The 22,124-nt window shown below is 30.6% G+C and overlaps 4 protein-coding genes across 6 annotated transcripts; all 4 read right to left on the bottom strand.

Moving 5' to 3' along the window:
* Nucleotides 1-523: 523 nt before the first annotated feature.
* On the bottom strand, nucleotides 524-4,490 carry LOC110651421 (putative protein FAR1-RELATED SEQUENCE 10). 3 transcript variants are annotated; one of them, XR_009150692.1, is made up of 4 exons: nucleotides 2,846-4,154; nucleotides 2,311-2,754; nucleotides 1,480-2,223; nucleotides 524-1,019 (listed from the first exon to the last, which is right to left on the bottom strand). XR_009150692.1 is itself a non-coding variant. In XM_058151666.1 (3 exons), exons 1-3 carry the CDS (start codon nucleotides 3,863-3,865, stop codon nucleotides 1,612-1,614), a joined length of 2,076 nt encoding a protein of 691 aa, XP_058007649.1. In that variant the 5' UTR covers nucleotides 3,866-4,490; the 3' UTR covers nucleotides 1,298-1,611. The 3 variants fall into 3 exon arrangements, 1 of the variants encoding a protein (XP_058007649.1); XR_009150693.1 differs by lacking the exon at nucleotides 524-1,019 and adding an exon at nucleotides 1,021-1,208; XM_058151666.1 differs by lacking the exon at nucleotides 524-1,019 and having other exon boundaries at nucleotides 1,298-2,223; nucleotides 2,846-4,490.
* Nucleotides 4,491-5,310: 820 nt separating this feature from the next.
* Nucleotides 5,311-8,898, bottom strand: LOC110651393 (probable receptor-like protein kinase At5g59700). Its single transcript, XM_058151667.1, has one exon. It carries the CDS (start codon nucleotides 8,125-8,127, stop codon nucleotides 5,656-5,658), a length of 2,472 nt encoding a protein of 823 aa, XP_058007650.1. The 5' UTR covers nucleotides 8,128-8,898; the 3' UTR covers nucleotides 5,311-5,655.
* Nucleotides 8,899-14,541: 5,643 nt separating this feature from the next.
* Nucleotides 14,542-17,702, bottom strand: LOC110651414 (probable LRR receptor-like serine/threonine-protein kinase MEE39). Its single transcript, XM_021806759.2, has 3 exons — nucleotides 17,222-17,702; nucleotides 16,511-17,048; nucleotides 14,542-15,149 (listed from the first exon to the last, which is right to left on the bottom strand). Exons 1-3 carry the CDS (start codon nucleotides 17,289-17,291, stop codon nucleotides 14,564-14,566), a joined length of 1,194 nt encoding a protein of 397 aa, XP_021662451.2. The 5' UTR covers nucleotides 17,292-17,702; the 3' UTR covers nucleotides 14,542-14,563.
* A 140-nt stretch (nucleotides 17,703-17,842) lies between these two features.
* On the bottom strand, nucleotides 17,843-21,096 carry LOC110651405 (chalcone--flavanone isomerase 2). Its single transcript, XM_021806745.2, has 8 exons — nucleotides 20,829-21,096; nucleotides 20,583-20,741; nucleotides 20,150-20,373; nucleotides 19,823-20,014; nucleotides 19,559-19,676; nucleotides 19,296-19,454; nucleotides 18,488-18,711; nucleotides 17,843-18,245 (listed from the first exon to the last, which is right to left on the bottom strand). Exons 1-8 carry the CDS (start codon nucleotides 20,935-20,937, stop codon nucleotides 18,084-18,086), a joined length of 1,347 nt encoding a protein of 448 aa, XP_021662437.2. The 5' UTR covers nucleotides 20,938-21,096; the 3' UTR covers nucleotides 17,843-18,083.
* Between the last annotated feature and the right edge of the window lie 1,028 nt (nucleotides 21,097-22,124).

Consider the following 22,124-nt stretch of genomic DNA (forward strand, 5'->3'; position numbering starts at 1 on the left):
AAAATAAAAGAACCAAAGTTCGATTCTAGTTTTGATTCTTAAAAAGAACCGAACTGGAACGGAATCGCACAACCCCACTCTTATCCTCTTTGTTAGAAGGAAGTTGGTAGCTAAAGAGAGCAACGGCATAGATAGAAGGATTTTAATGTCTTATGGTTTTCCGATTGAACCAAGCAGTTCGAAGGTTTCCGGTTTCTATTTAAGTTTCAAAAACCCCATTTAAAAAGGAGAGATTTGTCTCTTGCTGTAATTGCTTTGGTAGGGAAGTCCTTGCATTATTGTATCCATTTTGCAAAAAATATCTTTGTGACATTCTCTAGTAATAAAACTCAATTCTTTTTAAGAAACAGCATCCCATCTCAAAATATTTTTAACTTTTGTTGTTTATTGTAGAAACTACAGCCTCTAATTAATGCTCTTTAAGAGCATTCATGGCAGTGATAATCTAATAGAAAAATGAAATTAGTTCAGAAATTTTTAAATTTAATTAAGGGTATGTTTGGTTAAAAAATAATAGCTCAAATTAAAAAAAAAAAGAATTTCTTATTTATTTAACAATATATTTAGTTCATTTGCTGCAATCAGAAATCAGCTTCACATTCATGTGTTTTCTTCTTCCTCTCTATTTACAATTCTCAATTTGGTTTATCAGGGAAAAAAAATGTGCATATTGAGACACCATTTACCATGCTTCATAATTATGCTGCCTTGTGCAGCAGATAAAATTAAAATTTGTTGTCTGCTAGCCGTTATCAGTTGATCACTCTTCATTATTCTCCTGGGGTTGTAGTGCACACTCCATATTCCACAGTATGTCTCGATTAAAGGCCTATGAATACCATATTCTGCTGAGAATTTATCAGCACTCTATCCAAATTTTCTTTAATCAGCCAGAATTTATCTGCCCTTCAAGAAGAGGATCTACCGAATCATCTAATTGACCTCTCCTCTGACATTTCCAAGGCCATTTTCAACTAGATATGCCTTCTCCCTTGGCAAGAGATGGATGAATAACAGATCTGCAAGGGAATTCATAAATGACCATTCCAAAAGAGTAAACACTAAACATCAGATTTCTCTGTCAGTTGTTGTCTAAGTACTCTGGACTGATATCCAAAGCTTCCTTCTACCACCTTGCTGAGACATGAATATACTCAAGAATCTTTTCTTAAGACATTTTCTTTGACACTTGCATTTTTCCCCTTCATCTGAATAAGCTACATCATTATTAGTTTTTTTTTTTTTTAAGGAAAAAGAGAGAGAGAGAGAGAGAGAGAGAGAGAGAGAGCTTACACAATTTTAAAAGATAGAAATGGCTAAAGCCAGAGAAAGCAGGGATTATGCATTACAAAACATTCTTTTTCTTTGGATATTAAATATCAGCCACACAATTTGTAAAAGAAACAAGATTTTAACAGAGAAAAGAAAACGAAAAAGAAAACAGAATGACTAGCACCATCCAAACGATAATTTGTATACCTTCATTAGAATAGCTCTTCATTTAAAATCTGTTCTCCTTACGTATGGAAGTGAAATATGAGAATGCATATGTATTTTGGATCTTTCCACCTCTGATCATGTACTTATAGAGGAGCTTCCACCAATCTTTAACTAACCAGTGGGTGAAAGTGCCAAATCCATAGCGACTCCTTCACTCTCGGGCATATCTCTAACCTCACTAAGAAGCCTTGTCAATTCTTTTGGAAGTTCCCTACGGATAAAGTCGGATCGTTCCTTTGTGATTGATGACTCTGTGAACAGGGTCTCAGTCAGGGACTGATATTCTTGAAACCATTCACCATTGTTACTTTGAGCATAGTGATCATCATAGAAAACTAGTGAACTTTCCTGTCGCCATCTTCTTAGGTAATATTTGTCAGGAAGATGAAAGTAGTTTTTCTGTATGAATACACGAAGAGCATGTCTGCACAATATTCCTGACGATTCAAATTCCTTACACGAACAGTGGATCTGCTCATCTTCTGCTATCCATATGACAAAATGCTCTCCATCCATCTTCTTGAAGTGATGTACAAGATACGATCCATCAGCCATTTCAGATAAAGCATATTGCATTGCCAACATTAATTCATGTTGTAAAGCGTTGAAGGCGAATGGAGTAAAAATACTACGTGCATGCTCTTCAATAGGTATGCATGTCTTCATGAGCATGTATTGCATCTCTTGGCGTGCTTGGTTCAGAAAATTAGCAGAAATACCAACCTAAAATGACACAAAGGAAAGCAAAACAGAATTAACAAAATAAATGTCCATTTGAAGGCTACTAGATGATATTTGCAATTGAAATACCTGCTCAAAGAAACTACGCAAACATGTTTGCGCATTGCACACTCCTTTCAAAAATGCATCAACAGACTTTGAATATGATGATGTTGCCATTCTAGCAAGAAAGTAGCCCCTCACATAGGATAAAGCCCAGGATGTACGGAAAGAATTGAGCAAAGCAATGTGTTTATCTGAACCAAGTCCAAAGATGGAAACCATTTGACTCCATTGAAGTTCAAAACCTTCTGTGCTCTCAATGCGATACAACTCATCAAACTTGGATTTAAATTCTGCAAATCGAGTGCCAAAAGCAAGAGAAAACCAACTGTATACCTTGGGTAAAATATTCCACATGGATATAACATGCTTAGTGCTGGGTAACTCACTACTTATGGCATCCTTAAGCCCCATATCTAGGCTAGTAAGAATTGTCTGTGGGCATTTTCCCTTCATAAGACGGATAAAAGCCTGTATCAAATGCAAAACAAAATGACAATCATAAGGAACGCATATACACATGGAGACATCTAAAACAACCAAGAGGATTCATGTACCCAACCTGCAAAGCCCAAGCAAAGGAACGAGGTGTTTCTTCCTGCAATAGAACACAACCAAAAAATATGGTTTTTCCATTATTTTCTATTCCAAGCCATGCTCCAAAAAGCATACCATATGTGATTGAGCGATAACTAGTGTCAAAATAAACCACATCACCAAACAATGTATATGCACGAACAGAATCACCATATGACCATGCAATGTTCTCAATCTTATCATTCTCATCAACCGTATAATCATAAATAAAATCTTCATCCACCTCTTTCATTGCCTTGCATGCCTCAAGAAGTTCCATTGTATCATTTTCTCTTTTTTCAGTTAGTAAAGCATCATTCTCTTGAACAATTTTCTTCCGGTTTTGAACAAAATTCCTTACGTCCCTCTCCAGAAAAGGCAGTTGTCCACCCTGAATCCCTTTTTCCAACTCCAGCACCTTCACTATGCGATGTATTGGAAACCCAGCTTTTGAAAGCAACAGAATTCTCTCCTGATCTGCCTCATGAATTTTCCGGTATGCAGGAAGAAGCCGCACTTGGTCATCTTCCAAAAGTTCATGATTATGTACATTGCTAAATTGCACAACAAACCATTGAGAAACCCCTTCAACAACTTCCTTTGATAAATACATTTTCGCATCACATCCACATCGCACTGATTTCCTATCTCTATGGTGTTCCCCAGTAGGCTTTTTCCTAGCTGGTGCAAATCCAGAACGATAACAAACAAAATCACGTTTATAAATACCCAATTGAGGGCTCAATCTAGACCTTTCTTTCCTAATGGAGAATCCATTTCTCCTAGCAAAATTTCCATAATAGTCAAATGCATCATCATCACTCTTAAACACCATTCCTACGTATGGTGCAACCATAGCTTCAGATTGAACGGTGTCGTTCTTGACCAACTGGGACGCAATTGACGACTCTTCAGAATCTCCTTCATATGTAATATAACATTTCCAATCTCCACAAGGGCATTGCTGCCTCCTCATCCATATGTTTTTGGATGGTATTGATGACATTAAAAATCTATATATACCCTCAACTACTGTAACCAAATCTTAAGAGTGAGACAATAGCCAGTAGTATAAACCCTTCAATTAAAAAAAAAGTAAAGCAAGCATACAGATTATGAAAAAGAAAACCACTTATGAAGCACACAGATTCAGAAAAATAACCAGTGTGGATTTGTTGCTTTGTTTACACCCAATGCCAAAGGTGATCAAGAATTAGACCAAAAACCTTGGAATGGCTTCTTAGCATTCTCTATAATTCCCTACTTCTTGAACCGCTTGATACCGTGACTAAGAAATAAGAATTGAGAGCAAGGGAACAGTTTACCTCAAATCAGGAACATGGAAAGTGACAGAGAAAGCACGAAGAGTATGCTTGAACTCAAGAATACACTTCACTTATTATCTTTATACAACCAGATGGGGTTTTAGGGTTTTAAGCAAGATTATACAGCCACCAAAAGGCCATACCCACATGAAAATTAAAAAAGAGAAAAGAACCCAAGATGTAGTTATGGCTTCTAAGGCTCAGAGGCTGTCAGTTGACAGAGTCACACAGACGGTGAAACAGACAGGAAGAGAGTACTGAACAGAAGACTCTGCGAGACCCAACAGAAGAGGAAGAAGAAATGGTCAGTTATTGGGCTGTACAGTGTTGTTAAGTTAGTCCAATGCTTCCACAACTGTCAGTAGTGTGTGGCTTCTTGCCAGGCCTGTTGGGCCTGACTCTTGCCTGCTCTGCTTGGAGTGAGGCTGCAAATAAATTGCTAAGCCGCACGTAAGCAGTAAGCTAAATAAAACTCGACTCAGTTTTTCACCAAGTAAAATAAGGGTTTAATCGTTTTTGTTTAAACAACTGAATTCCATAAACTAACCCACATCTGCATGCAAAAAAGGTCCTGCAGCACAGCAGAAGGATTGCAAACCGAGAAGTAGAGAGTAGAGACACCTATTAACAGCAGCTTTAGCCACCCTATGCAGCCCTATAATACATGAAGTTAGCCTTAGTAGAGTAACAATCTGATGAAAAATAGCTTCTATCTCCCACTGCCACTGATGACCATGAGTTAAAGGATGGTTTCTTGCAGATTAAGGGTTCATCAAGCAAACTTATATTTGAGTCAAGTGTGTAACTCCAATTAAAACCCCCTCACTTGAAAGGTCCTTTCTGCAGTGATTTGTGTAGGGTATGACAACATTATAGAGAGTGTCTATGTCCATTCTAATAGAAGTAATTTCAACAAAATCAAATGATTACACTCTGCAGACTCAACAGCCTCAAAGTGAGCATTTTATTATATAGTGCAGACTTGCCCTGCCCCTATGACTCAGCTGAAGGCTCAAATGCCCTGAATATCCTTTCACATGATGTCCCTCTTGGTTTAGTTTTTAAATTTTGTCCATTCTTCTTTCTTTCTTTCTTTTTATATTGCTCCATTATTATACAACAAATGGAATGAAAAATCATAATCAAATTATGTAGGAAGCATTTGATTATACATAAAAAGAGAGAGCCCCCGGTCAAATAAATAATAGGTGATATAATATCACACAAAGAGCATAGATCTGAAATGAAAAACAACTACTGAAAAATACAAGCAGGCAAGCTAATGGATTTGTCCTATGTGTACTTTCAACAACACATCAAGGTAACTTATTCTGAAAAATCACAGCCATACTAGCAACAAATTTGAATTCACCCCTTCTGTACAGTATACACTTCTAACCTCTCTTCGCTTAGCATTTATGAATAGGGAAGTCCAGCTATTTTGTGGAAGGATCTATGGCTTTCCAGCAGTCTACCTCATTTCCTCTCTCACCATTTGGGCAAAAACCTTGCTCATTGAAACACCAGAAAGTTCCCCCATGCTTCCCATGCTGACTTGTGCATTAGATACACTGGCTTCAAAGCTATTGGCACGATCATTAACTTTTTCAGTCATCTTACCATTATGACTGGATCTCCCTTCGTTCCCCTGGAGTTGAAGTGCAGATTCCAAATTCCACAAGACATCTCCCATTGAAGGCCTATCAACACCGTACTCTGCCAAGCATTTCTCAGCTATATCGCCGAACTTCTTCAAAGAATCTGTCTTTATTTGACCTTCAAGACGAGGATCTACGATTTCCTCCAATTGCCCTCTCCTTTGACACTTCAATGCCCATTCAACTAAATTCACCTTTTCTCTTGGCAGCGATGGATCAATGGCAGGTCTCCCACAAAGAACTTCAAACATGACCACTCCAAAGGAATAAACATCAGATTTCTCTGTCAGTTGTTGCCTGATCAAGTACTCTGGATCAAGATATCCAAAGCTTCCTTTTACTGCTGTGCTAACATGTGACTGATCAATCTCAGGACCAGTCTTTGAAAGACCAAAATCAGCAACCTTGGCCATGAAATTCTCATCTAGTAGTATGTTAGCAGATTTGACATCACGGTGAATGATTGCCTTTGCAGAGCCCGTATGAAGGTAGTGAAGTCCTTTTGCAGCTCCAATGCATATCTCAAGACGTTGTCTCCAACTTAAGCTGGGATACTTTGAGCCATATAGATGATCCTTGAGGGTCCCATTCTCCATAAACTCATATATTATGATCATCTCATTCCTTTCATCACAAAATCCAATCAAAGAGACCAAATGTCTGTGTCTGAATTGAGATAACATTTCAATCTCTGTTTGGAATTCTGAGATTCCTTGTGACTGAGAAGTCCCTCTTTTCACTGCCACCCTTGTCTCGTCTCTCAAAACTCCCTTGTAAACCTTCCCAAAGCCACCAACCCCAAGAACCAAACTTTCACTGAAGTTATCGGTAGCCTCTTGAATTGCCACAAAAGGGAAGCGATACCCGAATTTTGAAGTGGAAAATATCGGTGTCCCATTTGAGAACTTACTGCCTGCAGTATAAATAGTATCTCCTTCATTCATGGCAAAGTCATCTTCTGCCTTGCGATGGCTTAAATCTGCTAGTCTCCTTCTACAAAGCAGAAATAAAACTAAAGCAAGAACAAAAATGATGAACAACCCAACAGCCAAGCCCACTATTAGAATGACTTTTGTCTTGGAACTTTCTGGGGAAAAAGAGTCTAAGACATCAAGGCTTTCCTTAGAATTGCTTATTTTCATGACCTCTAAGCCATTAAGAAGGGCATTTGGATATTGAACATTATTAGAAGGGCCAACGCTAACATTTAGCATACGGCTACCAGTGACTCTTGTGATCACATCCATAAAATACGGAACACCCACATCTGATGTGCGATTAAGAAGATCAAGATATTGAACAACTGCAGATGAACCAATATAAACATTGAAGTAGAACCTTGCAGAAGGTCTAGGCAATATATCACAAAAATGGAACCGAACCAGATAGTCAAAACCAGGATCAACATTAAAAAGCCACGTCACGTTGGCATTGGTCATAGGATCAGACTCTGTATTCAATATGGTAGCAGTGCCATAGACAGAGGATGGAGCAATATTCTCTGTTACCACCCCTTTTGAGAAATTGACAGCTTTGATATCTGACAAAAACTTTTCTACATTGCTTTGTTTAAGATACTTACCATCAGCATCCCAAAATCTCCACAAAGTATCATTTAGGGGAGAAACAGCTTTATTACCCATATTCAACCTCTCAACTGTTTCCAATGCATGTTCCCACAGATTCTGGTAGCTGCCCTGGGGACCAATTGTTGTGGCACCCGGAGGAATGAGCTCATCAGGAAGTGAAAAAACTTCCAATGCATTTACAAAAGCAAATGAATTGGAAAAGGGAGAAAAGGTGAGAACTAGTCTATCAGAAGTTACATTAAAAGAGAATTCCCTGACCTCAGGATTAACCTTTGATTGATATTCCTTGATAAGGGTGAAATTTTGGGCATACACAGAGAATTTGGCATTGCTCAGATTATAGTTTCTAAACACAAAAGGATAGAAATAAATGCGAATCCAATGTCTTCCAGATTTCTTGACTGCAAAGGTGTAATGGGAAGTTTCGTTGAATATTCTTGCAGTCTGGAAAAGGGAAGGGTTATAGGCAGATGAGTTGGGACTTGAACTCGCATTGGCAAAAATGATGTGCGGGTTTGAAAGGAGATTGGAATAAAATTGATCATCTACAAAAACACGGTCCCCCACTGATTTATTGGTGGAGGATCCACAATCTATCAAGTAGTTGTCTACAGGATTATATCCTAATGAAAGACACATCAAACATAATATTGAAGAAACCCAGATGAGTAATCCAGAACTCCCACTATTCGCCATGACAAGAAGTACAGACTCCAGAGAGAGTATGATGGGAACTTCAAGAAGCAAAACCCAGATCACAAAATAAAATTCAACAGAAGCTGTGAAATTTAGATTATTAAAGGAGAGAACAAAAGAAAGTTCAAAGCTGAGATGACAAATTTGATACAGCTGAGATTTTTAAAGGAAACAGAGACATAAATGGCAAGCTATAACTACACAAGAGCCATAACGAAGCTAGCTAGCAAAGAATATAACGCCCAATAGGAAAAATAACTGAGAGCTGAGAACCTGAGATTGTACGTAGAATCTGCAAATTTGTGCAAACCAGAGATGGAATATCACAATCAGAGAAGACACTGTAACAGGAGTTCAGTGTATCCTCACAACCACTTCAAATATCAACAACCCAGCAGAAAAAAATAGAGGAAAGCAAGGAATAAACAGAAGGGTAAGCTTCAAAATCACATGAAAGATCAAATGACAAGAAGCCAAGAAAAGAAGATTAAAGACAGACCCCTCAATCAGTGATTACGAGCTAGGTTTCAGAAAACAACAATCATGCAGAAACACGTTGCTACACCAGCATTTGATTAACAAATTGGACAGCAACCCAACAGAAAAATAATTCTTTTCTTCTACACAAGCGTATTATTTTGACAAATTCATAGAACCAAATGGAAAAGTACAAAACAGAACTCTAAGAAGAAAAACATATAAAGGGTAAACAAGGAAAAGTAACTGGTAAAAAAAAAACAAGGGAAAGTTAGAGAGAGAGGGAGAGTCAAAGTGGGATTGAAGTAGAACGCCTGTACAATTAAATGAAGATAGAGGAGGACAGCTATGTTTGTGGATGGATTGGTTTGGTCCACCTTCTCCAAATAAAGTGTGAACAGATACTTGAATAGTTGTTTTGTGTACAGTACTTTCTTTTCTTCTAAAGAAAAGAGATCGTGGCACTGCATGTGTGTCCGTGTTACCCAAAAAACTATTTTTTTATTTTTTATTTATTTAATTCTGCCTTAAATTTTACTATTTTAAAAATAAATAAAAAAATTATTTAATTTAACCTTTATATTTATTAAAAATTTTAATTTATTTTATTTTAATTTTTATTTAAATTAATTAAAATTTTTTATTTAAACTCAATTTACTTCAAAAAATTAAAATTTATGAATTAAATTTTTTAATTTAAATTAAAAATTAAAAATTTAATTTTTAATTTAGAGATTAAATTTTTTTATTTTTTAATTTAAATTTAAAAATTAAAAATTTTAATTTTTTATTTTTAAATTAAATTTAATTTAAATTAAAATTTTTAAATTAAATTAAATAAAAAATTAAAAATAAATTAAATTAAATCTCTCAAACAATTACAGAGTATAATTGCTTTAAGCCAAAAACAAATATATAATTACTAGAATTTATAATTTTATTATAAATTAAATTAGAATATAAATATAATTTTATTATATTTTAAATTAGAAAATTCATAGCCTTAATCCGCACGCTGTCTCGTGATAACGATTATTATAATAAATTAATTAATGCATGAAAGGAACGTACACTAAGAAAACTGCATGGAATAAATGTGAGTTTGACATTCTATCAGGACTTGGAAGCTAGTCTTTGGCTTAGCCTCACACCATGACCTTGTTTATTTAATTTATTTTTTTTAAATATTAATGATTTAGACTTTAACATTTTAATTATATATTATTTAATTTTTTACCTCTCAATCTCAACATTCTGTTTCGAATGAAATATGATAAAATAAATTTTTTATAAATTTAAAATTTTATATTTTTTATTATTTAAAAAAAATAAATAATTTTTAAAGTTTTTAAACATTTTGAAAAGATAACCTCTTTAATTCAAAGTTTGATAGATTGAAAATTTGAGATTTACAAAAAAATCTTTGAAGATTATGTTTCCTCTATCCTATTTCAAGTCATATTTTAGAAAAAGAAAATTCCACTTTATTTGTTATTTTAAAATTTAAGAAAATATTAATTATTTTTTATCAATTTTATTTTTATTTATTATTATTATCCCATGTATTATTTATTTCTTATCATCTTTCTAAACCCAATTATCTAAACTTATTTATATAAATAATTAATTAAACATAAAATATATATTTTATAATAATATTTATAAATTTTTATATATTTTTTAATATAAATTATTAATAACAACTATTTTTAAGTAAATTATTAATTAAAATGTGTAAAATTAAATGACATCAAGTATTTTTTGATAATAATAATTGAGTTTGAGACATGTGTAAATAATTAAAAATAAATTTTAATTAAAATAAATTTAATTATTGAAAATATTGTGATTGTTATAGGTAGGGCCTGTTGCCATCCCTTGCCCAATCAAATAGCATCTAAATAAAGTGTAAGCTGTTTGTGATTAATATTTGATGGTTAACCACTAACAATAGGTCATAATTAATAAAACAAACAAGCACAATAATAATAAAATTAATAAATTCTAATATTGTGAGTTAATTATTTTATTTTTATAATTAATTAATGGTGTTTAAAATAATTTTATATGCACATCAATTATTCACTTCTTTTCATAGTCTAAAAACATATGCCTAGATCCTTAAAATGTAATAATGAAAGTAAATATATTAGTTGATTTGTTTATATGGAAATCAGCTATCAACTGTATTGAATAGTTAAATAAATTTTTTTTTTAAATGATCGGATTGGCACTAAAAATTTTAAATTGAGATTAAAAATTAATATTAATAAGAAATTAAATAATATTTTAATAAAATATTAAAATTAATATAAATATATAAAATATTAAAAATAAGATATATAAAAAGTTGTATAGACTTTTAAAAGTAACAAATATTGAAGAGGTAAATAGTAATTTAAAAAAATACTAAATTTTGTAGATAAGGATAATGATGAATTTAAATACAATTAATTAACATTTACATACATGTCCCTTTAAAATAAAATTAAATGCAAACAAGTCCTAATTAATTATAATTATTATATAATTATAATTACCAAATATTACCATATAATAATAGAAAATGACTTTGGTATTATTAAATTTATAATTAATTTAAATATCAGAGAGGTTGCTCAACTTAACTAAGGTATTTTCTCTTATTTTATAAATTTAAATCAATAATTAAAAAAAAAAATACAATAGCAATTGCTACCTTAGTGGGTTTATATCTGGAGAAGCCAAGATGAAAGTGAGAAGCTTCATAGCTCCATCAAAGTGGAGTGCATCATTCCCTTTCTTTTTAGTTGTCACTACTAATTATTACCCATTACTTTGTTTTTATTTTAGCGTAAACGCGTTTTCTTCAACCACCACCACCACTTTCTATGTTTAGTACTCGTTTGGTATCAAATTAATTTCAAGAAAAATATTATTTTAAAATTTATTAAAAAATAAATTAAAAATATTATTTTATTATTTTAATATTCTTAAAAAAAATTAATTTTTTTTAATGAGAGAAAAAAGTATACATTCACAATAGTATCATCACAAATATAGATTATAATAAATAAAGTATCAATAAAATTATTCTATTTAAGTTTACTAATGATTTCAATTCTTAAATTCAAATAAAATTTATTATTAATTTTTTACTAATAAATAATTTAATTATCATTATTTAAATATGACCTCAATTATTTAACTGTATATAATTTATTTTAAATTTTATGTAAAGATATATTTTTCTTAATTATTTAAAAAATATATTTCATATATAAAATTTAATGTTGTCATATATTATTTTATAAATAAAAATTAATAGTTAATTATATTATATAAATCCATCCCAATAAAAATTACAATTTGATTTCTGAATAACAAATATTGAGTCGTTTTTATTCTTAATAAAAAAAAATTTATTATTAATAAAAAAGAAAATTTTTTTAAAATGTACTTTTTTCAAAAAAAAAAAAAAAAAAAAAAGGTGATCCGAGATTACCGAATAAAGCCCCATTAAGGAGGTGTTTATGTTCCTGTTTACATATTTGAAGGTGGGCGGCAGGTGGATTGGCTATGTCCCTTATCCATTCCTTCTATATATTTATTTGGAGTTTTATTTCTAATATTGCAAACTCAAATTCCAATTTTCTTTTTATTGTACTTAAAATTAATTATTTTACTCGTGTATTCTGCTCAAAAAAATTATTTTAATTGTGCATTACATAAATTATTTATTATTTTACTTTAATAATATAATAAAATATTTATTTTTATATTTTACTATAAATATTTTTAAATATAAAATTATTAATTAATTATGTTAATACAATTTATTAAATTTTGATTAATTATATATATATATATTAAAATCAAAATAAAATTTTATTTCTTATATGGTTATTAATCATGCTCTTTTAAATATTCAATATAATAGTATAATACCTTATATTTTTAATAAAGATGATATAAATTTATAATTAATAAAAGATTTATGTCATTTAATTTTAAATTTTAAAATAAATTCATTAATATATTATTTTTTATTTTTAAAATTATATTAATTTCAATATTTTGTGTGGATATATATATATATATATGCTATTTAAATTGTTTATGATCAATTAGTAAAAAATATTTTATTGATTAAACTTCATTTAACTTTGAATTTATAATCATAGAAATAACTCTAATGTCATTAAATTAAATTTTATTCATTAAATTCAAATGAAAATTATTGATTTAGAATCTTGTTGATATTCATTTTTATTTTCAAATGTTTGATTATAAAAAATTCTCATATAATTAATATATATATATATGAGATTTATTTATTATTAAATTTAAGATGTGACCACAATTAATATATATATTTATGGGATTTATTTATTTTAAAATTTTTGCGACAAAAATAAAAAGAATATTTTGAATTTGAGTTTTTTCATTTTAAATAAATGTTGAATATGGTAGTGAGGTCTATTTTGCTTCTAAATGAATAACTTAAATTTGAAATTTAGAGAAAATATTATTAAAAAGAATTAATTTTTTATAAATCGTAAAATAAATATAAAAGATTTCATAATGTATACAAAAGAAAAAGCACAATCTAAGTTTCTCAATTTACTCATTTTGAAGTTTATAAATTTTAATAATGAAGAAAATTAAAAGGACTAATTGGTTATGTGTGGCTCATAATCATTATCTTAATTCATTAGACTTATATATATCAAATTAAAAAGAAAAAAGAAAAACCCATATAATTAAGTTATTGGTTGAATAATTTATTTTTTAAAATTAAAAAAAAAGGTATTCGCAATAAATGTCTAAAGCATCCTTTCCATTCAAATTCTGTCAAAGTGATTGATTTATCAATTGATTTAGTCTAAATTTGACTATCATTCCTTTAATATATTGATAATATAATTATTATATAACTAATAAATTTTAATATAATAAAATAAAAATTAATTTTAAAAATTATAAAATTTTAAATTCAAATAAAAAACAAGAAATGACATGATTGGCGCTTAAATCCAGCTGGTTAAGCTTCTCCAAGACAGTCAATGGCCAAACAGGATCCAAATATGAAGCATATAAGGCTAAAATAGCATAAGGGAACAAAAAATACAGATAGCTTACACTTCCAATGATTAAAATAAATTCCAAAGGCATGAGTTGTTAAATCTGTTCAATTTTCTTAGGTAGTTTTGGCCTTTAGGGTTGATTTGTCAACTTTCATCATATAAAATACAAAACTTATCTTAACCCAACACCAGCTGTACACTGACCTTCTTCTTCTGTTTAAGCTAACCTCACACACTCCCAAATTGAAAAGCAAAAGCTGTCACCAAATCATCAACCTTAAGAACAAGATATATTCCATTTTGGCTCCACCACTACCACCAAATTTTTAAAAGGCAATATGTTCAATTTAATTTTTATATTTTCTAGAAGTTTAATTTAATTATTTTTAATTTTATATTTAATTTAGTTTAAAATTTTTAATTTAAAATTAATTTAGTTCAAAGCTTAAATTTTATGAACTAAATTTCTTAATTTTTTTATTTAAATAAAAAATTAAGAAATTTAATTTGTCAATTTTAGAACTAAATTTTTTAACTTTTTGATTTAAGTCTAAAAATTAAGTAACTCAATTTCTTAATTTTCTTATTTTTGAGTTGAATTTAAAGTAAAATCTATAAACTAAATTAGATAAAAAATTAAAAATAAACTAAATTAAACTTAAACTTTGATCTAATTTTAAAATCAAAATTATTCAAAATATAAATTTTATATATAAATTTAAACTTATATAAGAATAAGTTTAATAATTATTTAAAAAATATTTTAATAAAAATAAAAAATTATTTTAATAATTAAAATTTATTAAATTTAATTTTAAATTATTTATTAATATTTTTTAATTAATATATTAAAAAAAATATTTTTCTCGGCATCGATTACAACAACAATACAATTAGAAAAACGCAATTGCACATGAAATATAAAAGAAAACAGTGCAAGGTACAAAAAAATTTTTCCATGCACCACTGGTGGGCTTTGTTCCCGGAGCCGCCGCGGAGCTGGGAGGAGGATTGTAATTAGCCCTTGTAAAAACTTCCATTGCGCTGATCATCGGCGGTAAGGTTGATAACCTAGATGAGGCTAACTTTATATTGATTGTAGGACCCACAAGAGGCACAGGATACAGTGTCACCACTTTACACTGATTGATCTCAGCTCCCACCGTGTACATCTTCTGACGGTTGATTTCAATGTCCATGATTCTGGTATCGTTTAGAGTGGGCCTGGTTGCCATCTCTGTGAAGTAGAGTACAAGATAAGCGGTTCGTGAGGTCCAATTTGGTGGATTATCAACGGTCAAGATTATTGGATCAGATGTGTTGGATACGATGGAGTCTTGTAATACTAATTTTGGGGGGTCGTTTTCTAGTGTGGCGGTGGTGGAATCTGGTAGGGTAGGGACTGGTTTACAGTTTTGTGGGATGGCTCCACTTGTCCATATTCTGTTGTATTTTTCATCCGAGAAAAGTCCGGTGTACCTATGATCCATGAAACGACGTATTAAAGGTGAAAAGTGATTCTCCAACCAAAAAGCAAAAAAATGATACTAAAACGCTTTTTTAAAATAATTATATTTTAAATTTTTAAAAAATAAATATTAATTTAATAATAATTCAATTAGTGTAATATTTATAAAGAAATATATTATTTAATGCTTTTAAATCACATATTTTATTTTCTTACATGAATATTAATTGATTTGATTTTGATTTTAAAATTAGAAAATTGAATAAATTAAAAGTAACTTAAAATTCAATTATGCCTCTGAAATTATTAAAAAGGTTTAATTTATTTTATTTTTAAATTTTTTTATCTAATTTAGTTCAAAATTTTCAATTTAAACTCATTTAGATCTAAAAATAAGAAAATTAAAAAATTAAGCTTATTAATTTTTAAATTTAAATTAAGAAATCAAAAATTTTAATTTCAAAATTAAATTAAACTTTTTTATTTAAATTAAGAAATTTAGTCCATAAATTTTATTTTTTTTATTAAATTGAGCTTAAATTAAATTTTATATAGCTAATTTGGATAAAAAAAAATTAAAAATAAGTTATATTACACTTTTTTAATAAGTACATAGGCTAAATTTAACATTTTACCAATTAAAATTTGTAGGAAATTAAAATAAGTTAAAAAGACAATTGAAATCGAATCAAACAAAACTGATTTGATTCAATTCAATTTATTGTTTGAGCTTTATTTTGTATTTTTTGACTTATTTTTAAACTCATTTCAAACTTAATTTTAATTTTAATTAATTTGAAACTAATTTTAAGTTTAAAGTTTAATTACACTTTTATACTTGTTGGGAAATTTTAATTTAGTCTATTTTTAACTTTTTATCCAATTTAACACAAAAGTTTCAATTTAAACTCAATTTAACTAAAAAAAAAAAAGAAATAAAACTTCTTGATTTATAGGTTTAAATCGATAAAACAAGAAATTTAGTATCAAAATTAAAAAAAAAATTAAAATTTTTTATTTTTTATTTAAATTAAGAAACAAAAAATTTAATCCGTCAATTTTAATTTTTTAACTAAATTAAGTTTAAATTAAACTTTTTAAGATAATTTGAATAAAAAATTAAAAATAAGTTAAATTGAACTTTCTCAATAAGTATAAAAGCTAAATTGAATACTTTACCAATTAAAATTTATAGTAGATTAAATTAAATTAAATTAAATTAAATTAAAGTAAATTAAAATCGAATCGAATCGAATCAAATCAAGTAATCGATTCGATTGATTTTTCTATGTGAATCAAATTTAATTACCCCATTTATTAGCATGAAATACACTATTCTTTATGCAATGAAGAAATATGAAATTCAACATACCTAATTTCATTACCACCAAGGTTGGTTCTATTGACAAGAGTGAAAGTGGAATTGTTCTCCATTTGTGAGTACAAATGAGTCCACAAAGGCATAGCTTCAAGTGAAGAAATAAAAGGGATTTCTCCATCCCTTGTTTGAATCAAGCACACTCCAATACTACCCGACCCATGAGTCACATATATGGCTTCAACATATATCGGCCCTCCGATCGTCGACGTCTTGACTGTTGACCATAATTGGCCGTCTAAATACAGATCAAACGATGGTGGTTTTGAGAGGCCATCATAATTGCCGTAGTAGAACCCAGCTCGAATTATGTACTGCAGGGTCCGCTTGTATGCGGGTATTGTGTAACAATTTTGGTCCATCCGATTAGGAAAGAATCGGAGAGTGGTCATCTCATCGAGCGGCTGCTTTTCGGGGAGGCGCTTGTTGATGCCCGATTGAGTGAACTGATGGTCCATATTCCACGAGAGTAAGTTGGGTCCCACACGGGGTGCTTCTATCCCACAGTCTATATTAAGCCACGTGTTGGGATCTAGATATATAATTGAAAAACAAATTTTAGTAGAAAAAAAGTTCAATAAATTGATGTTCAATAAATTGATGTACCGATGAAATTATTTAAGGATAGGATTGAGATTTAAATTTTATTAAATATAATTTCTTTAACAATAGTTAGAAAAAAAGGAGAGAGTGTAGCAATAGTACCATGAGAAGAAGTATTTTGCAATTGAATGAAAACACAGAAAACCAGCTGAATCCATGAAATTTTCTTCATGGAGATAGGGAGAGAGATGGAGGGAGATAGGTGATTGAGCTTGCAAATGGAGCTTTTCTTGCATCAATATGGGTGAGGCTTACGAGATGTGGTCCTAATATAATGGTTAATCTTTGTAATCTCCACAAATTCAAAGGCTTTCTTTTGAGGCCGCTCTTGATAATTCAGATCTACACTACACTTCAAAACCCATATTAAAGAAAAAAAATTGTCAATATCAATATAGATAGAAATGTCTAAGTTGAAGAGGTGCTCCTTCAATTTAATTTTGAGATTTTTTTTTTAGGCTTGGGCCTTATTGACTGAGAGTTAAGGAGAATTTGATGCGCTAACTGGACAGAATATCCTTTTCAGCTCTAGTGTTATACCATAACAAATTATTGCAATGAAAATTAAATGACAAATTATTTAAAATCTTTCCCTATCATTTTTATTTATCTTATATATAAATTTCGCCATAAATTTTGTATTCCCATAAATCGAGTATACATAAAAATTTCTCTAACAAAACGTAATCTGGATCACCATACCTTAAAAACATACCATGCAAGTAATTTGAATTTACTCTGTTTTTCGTTTTATTTTTTTCCCCTTCTGAAACCAAGCAAACTTTTTACACATAAAAACGCATAAAACTTTCATTATTATAACAGATGAGCTTTGAAACACATCTTTTGATCTGTTTATCTCTCATTTTTCACTCCACTTCAGCTGCCCCACACAGCTTTCTCTCCATTCTGCTGGAGATAATGAAATACTATGTTATCATCTCCATTAATTTAAGCATGGTTTTTAAATAAATAATTCTGCCAGCCTTGTAGCCATCGTCTCTCTTGTTGCAGGAGAAACACCATGCTTCCCTATAATCGACTCCAACACTGCCTCTGAGAGTAGTTTATTCTCTATCATGGTACTCTCAACTTCTGGTATTGATCCATCTTTCGAGAAAGTAATCTGTAATTAACAAGAATAACAAATATATTAATTGCCATCTAAGTTTACGAAGAAGAAGTTCTTGAATCTTTATTAGAAGGTTTTAAGTTCCAATTCTTGAATCTTTATGGTGAAAATTCAGTATCATATTCTATTATCTTTAAAGAATAACCAAAGTTACAGTTCTTGCATAACATCAGATGACGCATTGCGGACTATAACTCTTCAAAAAAAAAAACAAAACAAAAATTCTTTTTACTCACCGCTAATGCTCCATGAGGCAATAGTGTAAAAAGAATAGAAGAGCCAGGAGGAAAAGTTTCAGCTTTGAAGATCTCCAAGAATTTATCAATGGCCTTCGCTTCTGCATCAGTGTAAATTCCCAAAGATTTCCAAATGGCAACACAATTCTCTGAAACTTTCTCTGAATATTGTTGACCCGTTAATGGCAAGATCATTGTCACTCGTATGAACTTCTCAAAGGGACCTTTAGAAACATCACATCATGTTGAAGCTATAATATTAGTAAGCTCTTCTCCCCAATTAAAAGTAAAAACTTTTGCGCAAAGTTGCGTGTGCTAAATCAGTCTTACAAGATGATTTGACCCCAAATACCCAATTAAGTAACCATGATCCAAAATACTTTTAATGAAGTAATAAACTGCCGCAAATAACTTAACTCAATAGCATTGGAGTCATCCTTCAAGCTGCAAAATCTCGAACTCAAATTTCATTCAGATTTAATTCTACCAAACAAAATAAACCCAATAAATTTATTGCTTTAATTGACATTTGGTAATTGCTACATCAGGATGTAACTAGCCCGGGATGAGTCATTGGGTCTCGATGGGGCACAATTATACGATATTTAGTCATCGCGTTAGTGTAGAGATGAAACCGAAATTGGGACTATACTATCCCACCACACCACACCAGGTTACCATCAGATCACCATGCTCAGTGGTTTTCACGGTAGGTATGTATTTCCAGGAAGTTGGAACTTATTTTTAAATTTTCACTTAGGCCTAAGACAAGTTCCAAAGACAAAACGCAAACGTAAAAAATGTTTACCTGTAACGATGTCTCTAAAGAACTCGACGGAATCCGTCAGCTCCTTCCCACTCTTGCCCTTCCACCTAACGGCGAGTACCGGCACTGCTTCATCCTCCAAGTAAACCCCTATTGCTGTGAACTTCACGAACTTGCCTTGGATCTCCAGTCCTCTAGCCCCTAAACCCAAAACAAATAATAATTATAATTGAAGGTGTGGATTAACGAAAGATAATGAGAGTTAATGTGCGCTAATTTTATTATTTGTATCCAAATTTGTTAACCTGCGCCACCGAGGAATAGAGTTTTGTTTGAAGCCGGAGGCTTGACCGCTGGCGGGAATGCTACAGTTTCGACTTCAATCTGAGAAACGGAAGTTACTGCCGGAGATATTGTTGAGAGCTGAAACGGTTCGTTTTATGGCGAAACAAGGGGACTTGCTTAGCGATTGAGTAAATAATAAATACACGTAAAAGTTCATTTGTTATGAAAAGACGAGGTTGGTTTCTTCAACACCCATCGTCTCCATTACTGGCGGAGAAAAGTACCTTATGATTAGTTCCATTTATTTCAGCATTTTTCTCAAATAACTCTGTTAGCCTTGTAGCCATAGTCTCTCTTGTTGCAGGAGAAACACCATTCTTCCCTATAATCGACTCTAACACTGCTTCTGAAAGTAGTTTATTTTGTATCACAGCATTCTCAGCTTCTGGGATCGATCCATCTTTCGAGAAACGAATCTGCAATTTGCAAAGATAAACAATATGAAAAAACATTAAAAAAAATTCAATTTTGCTTAGAGGGTTATTACCAAATGCAATTCATTTCTTTAAAATCTCTGTTTTCTGGTTCAAAGAATCGTTTAATTCACTCACCGCTAATGATCCATTTGGCAATTGAGTGAAAAGAATTGATGAACCAGGTGGAAAGGTTTGAGCTTTGAAGACCTCTAAGAATTTATCAATGGCCTTAGCTTCTGCATCAGTGTAAATTCCCAATGATTTCCAAATAGCAGCACAATTCTCAGAAACCTTCTCTGAATATTGTTCACCAGTTAATGGCAAGATCGTTGTTACTCGTATGAACTTCTCAAAGGGACCTACACAAACATCAGATATATGACGATGAAGCTAATATCAGTAGCTCAAAATCAGCAAATTCATTCTTGTCGGAGCCAGTTGAACAAGAAAAACAATCCCCTTCACTGAGGGGTCAACTAAGTAAAACGTCAACATAAAAGTTGACGGCCCAAAATTAACGGAGTGCACAGTCAGCAGCTTGACTACGTAAGCATAAAATCTGTTTTACCTGTAACAATATCTCTAAAGAACTCGACGGAATCCGTCAACTCCTGCGCACTCTTGCCCTTCCACTTAACGGCGAGCAATGGCACAGCTTCATCTTCCAAGTACACTCCTATCGCCGTGAATTTCACGAACTTGCCTTGGATCTCCAATCCTCTAACCCCTAAACCCAAAATTAAATAAAAAAGACGTGATTAACAAACGATGAGGAAAGTCAACGCGTGAAAATAATGCGTAGATTAAGAAGAACCTGCGCCTCCAAGGAAGAGAGTTTTGTTTGAGGCCGGAGGTTTGACGGCCGGCGAGAAAGCTATGTTTTCGACATTGATATGAGTAAGGGAAGTTGCTGCCGGAGACATCGTTGTTATGTTTTCACTGGGAGTGTTTCCGTTTCGAAGAGGTGAAACGCCTCGTTTTATAGCGAGAACAGGGGAGTTGGTTAGCTAGTAAAATCGGGAAGCCAACGGGCGTTTACAAGGCGACAGGAAAGGGAAGCAGAGAAGAGTAAATAGATCGTTTAGATAGTGTGGAGTAGATGGTAGCACGTGGGTTTGATGGTGAGGTAAAACGGGACCGCTTTACCAACCACCTATTTATGGAAGGGCAGGTTTTGTATTTATTTATTTTTTAAGCTTTCCTCTAAGTAATAATTCAATTTTGTATCATTGTATGTTCTTTTTTGGATATTTTATAAAATAATCAGTTTGTTGAAATAATACTAAATTTTATAAATTTATAAAACTGTTGGATATTTTATAAAACTTCATTGTTATCATTCAAAAAATACTAAATTTATTTAATTTTATATATTTTAATTAATAATAAATAAATAATTTAATTTAAAAAATATAATATATATTTTTTTATTAATAATTTACTTTTGTAAATTATAAAAATATTATCCACCTTTAACTGATTTCTTCAATTTTATCAATTTAAATTTTATAAAAAAGTTGCAGAAAAGACAAGATAAGTATTACGTAATTTAAATATTTAGATTTAAATTGAAATTTCCTTTAAAATTAAATAAATTAACAAATAGTTCAAAGGGGAAAATATATATAATTGAAATATATTTTAGTCATATAAGTAATGAGTAATTTAATATATTTAAAAATAAAATTATTAAAAAATTTGTAAAAATAATAATATTAGCATTATTATATATTAGCATCTATAATAATACTAAAATATATATATATATATATATATATATATATATATATATATATATATATATTAATTATATCATTTTATTTTAAAATATATATATAATTAAAAGTTAAAAATTGATGAACTCAATTTCAAATCAAAGTAAAATTGATTAATCAAAAATCAAATTAAATCAATTTAATTTATTTTTTTTAATTAAAATCAATAAATGTTCACTTTTATGTATATATATATATACACCCATAGAGTATGGATAATGGCCAATGACTTTTTTAGAATTGATGACTCGGATGATTCAGATTCAGACTCTCAACCTGTCAATAATTTCATAATTAAAGTTAAAATTTATTGATCATGATATCATATAATAAGT

The sequence above is a fragment of the Hevea brasiliensis genome, chromosome 8 (genome assembly GCF_030052815.1).
Source record: "Hevea brasiliensis isolate MT/VB/25A 57/8 chromosome 8, ASM3005281v1, whole genome shotgun sequence".
In the NCBI taxonomy this organism is placed as follows: domain Eukaryota; kingdom Viridiplantae; phylum Streptophyta; class Magnoliopsida; order Malpighiales; family Euphorbiaceae; genus Hevea; species Hevea brasiliensis.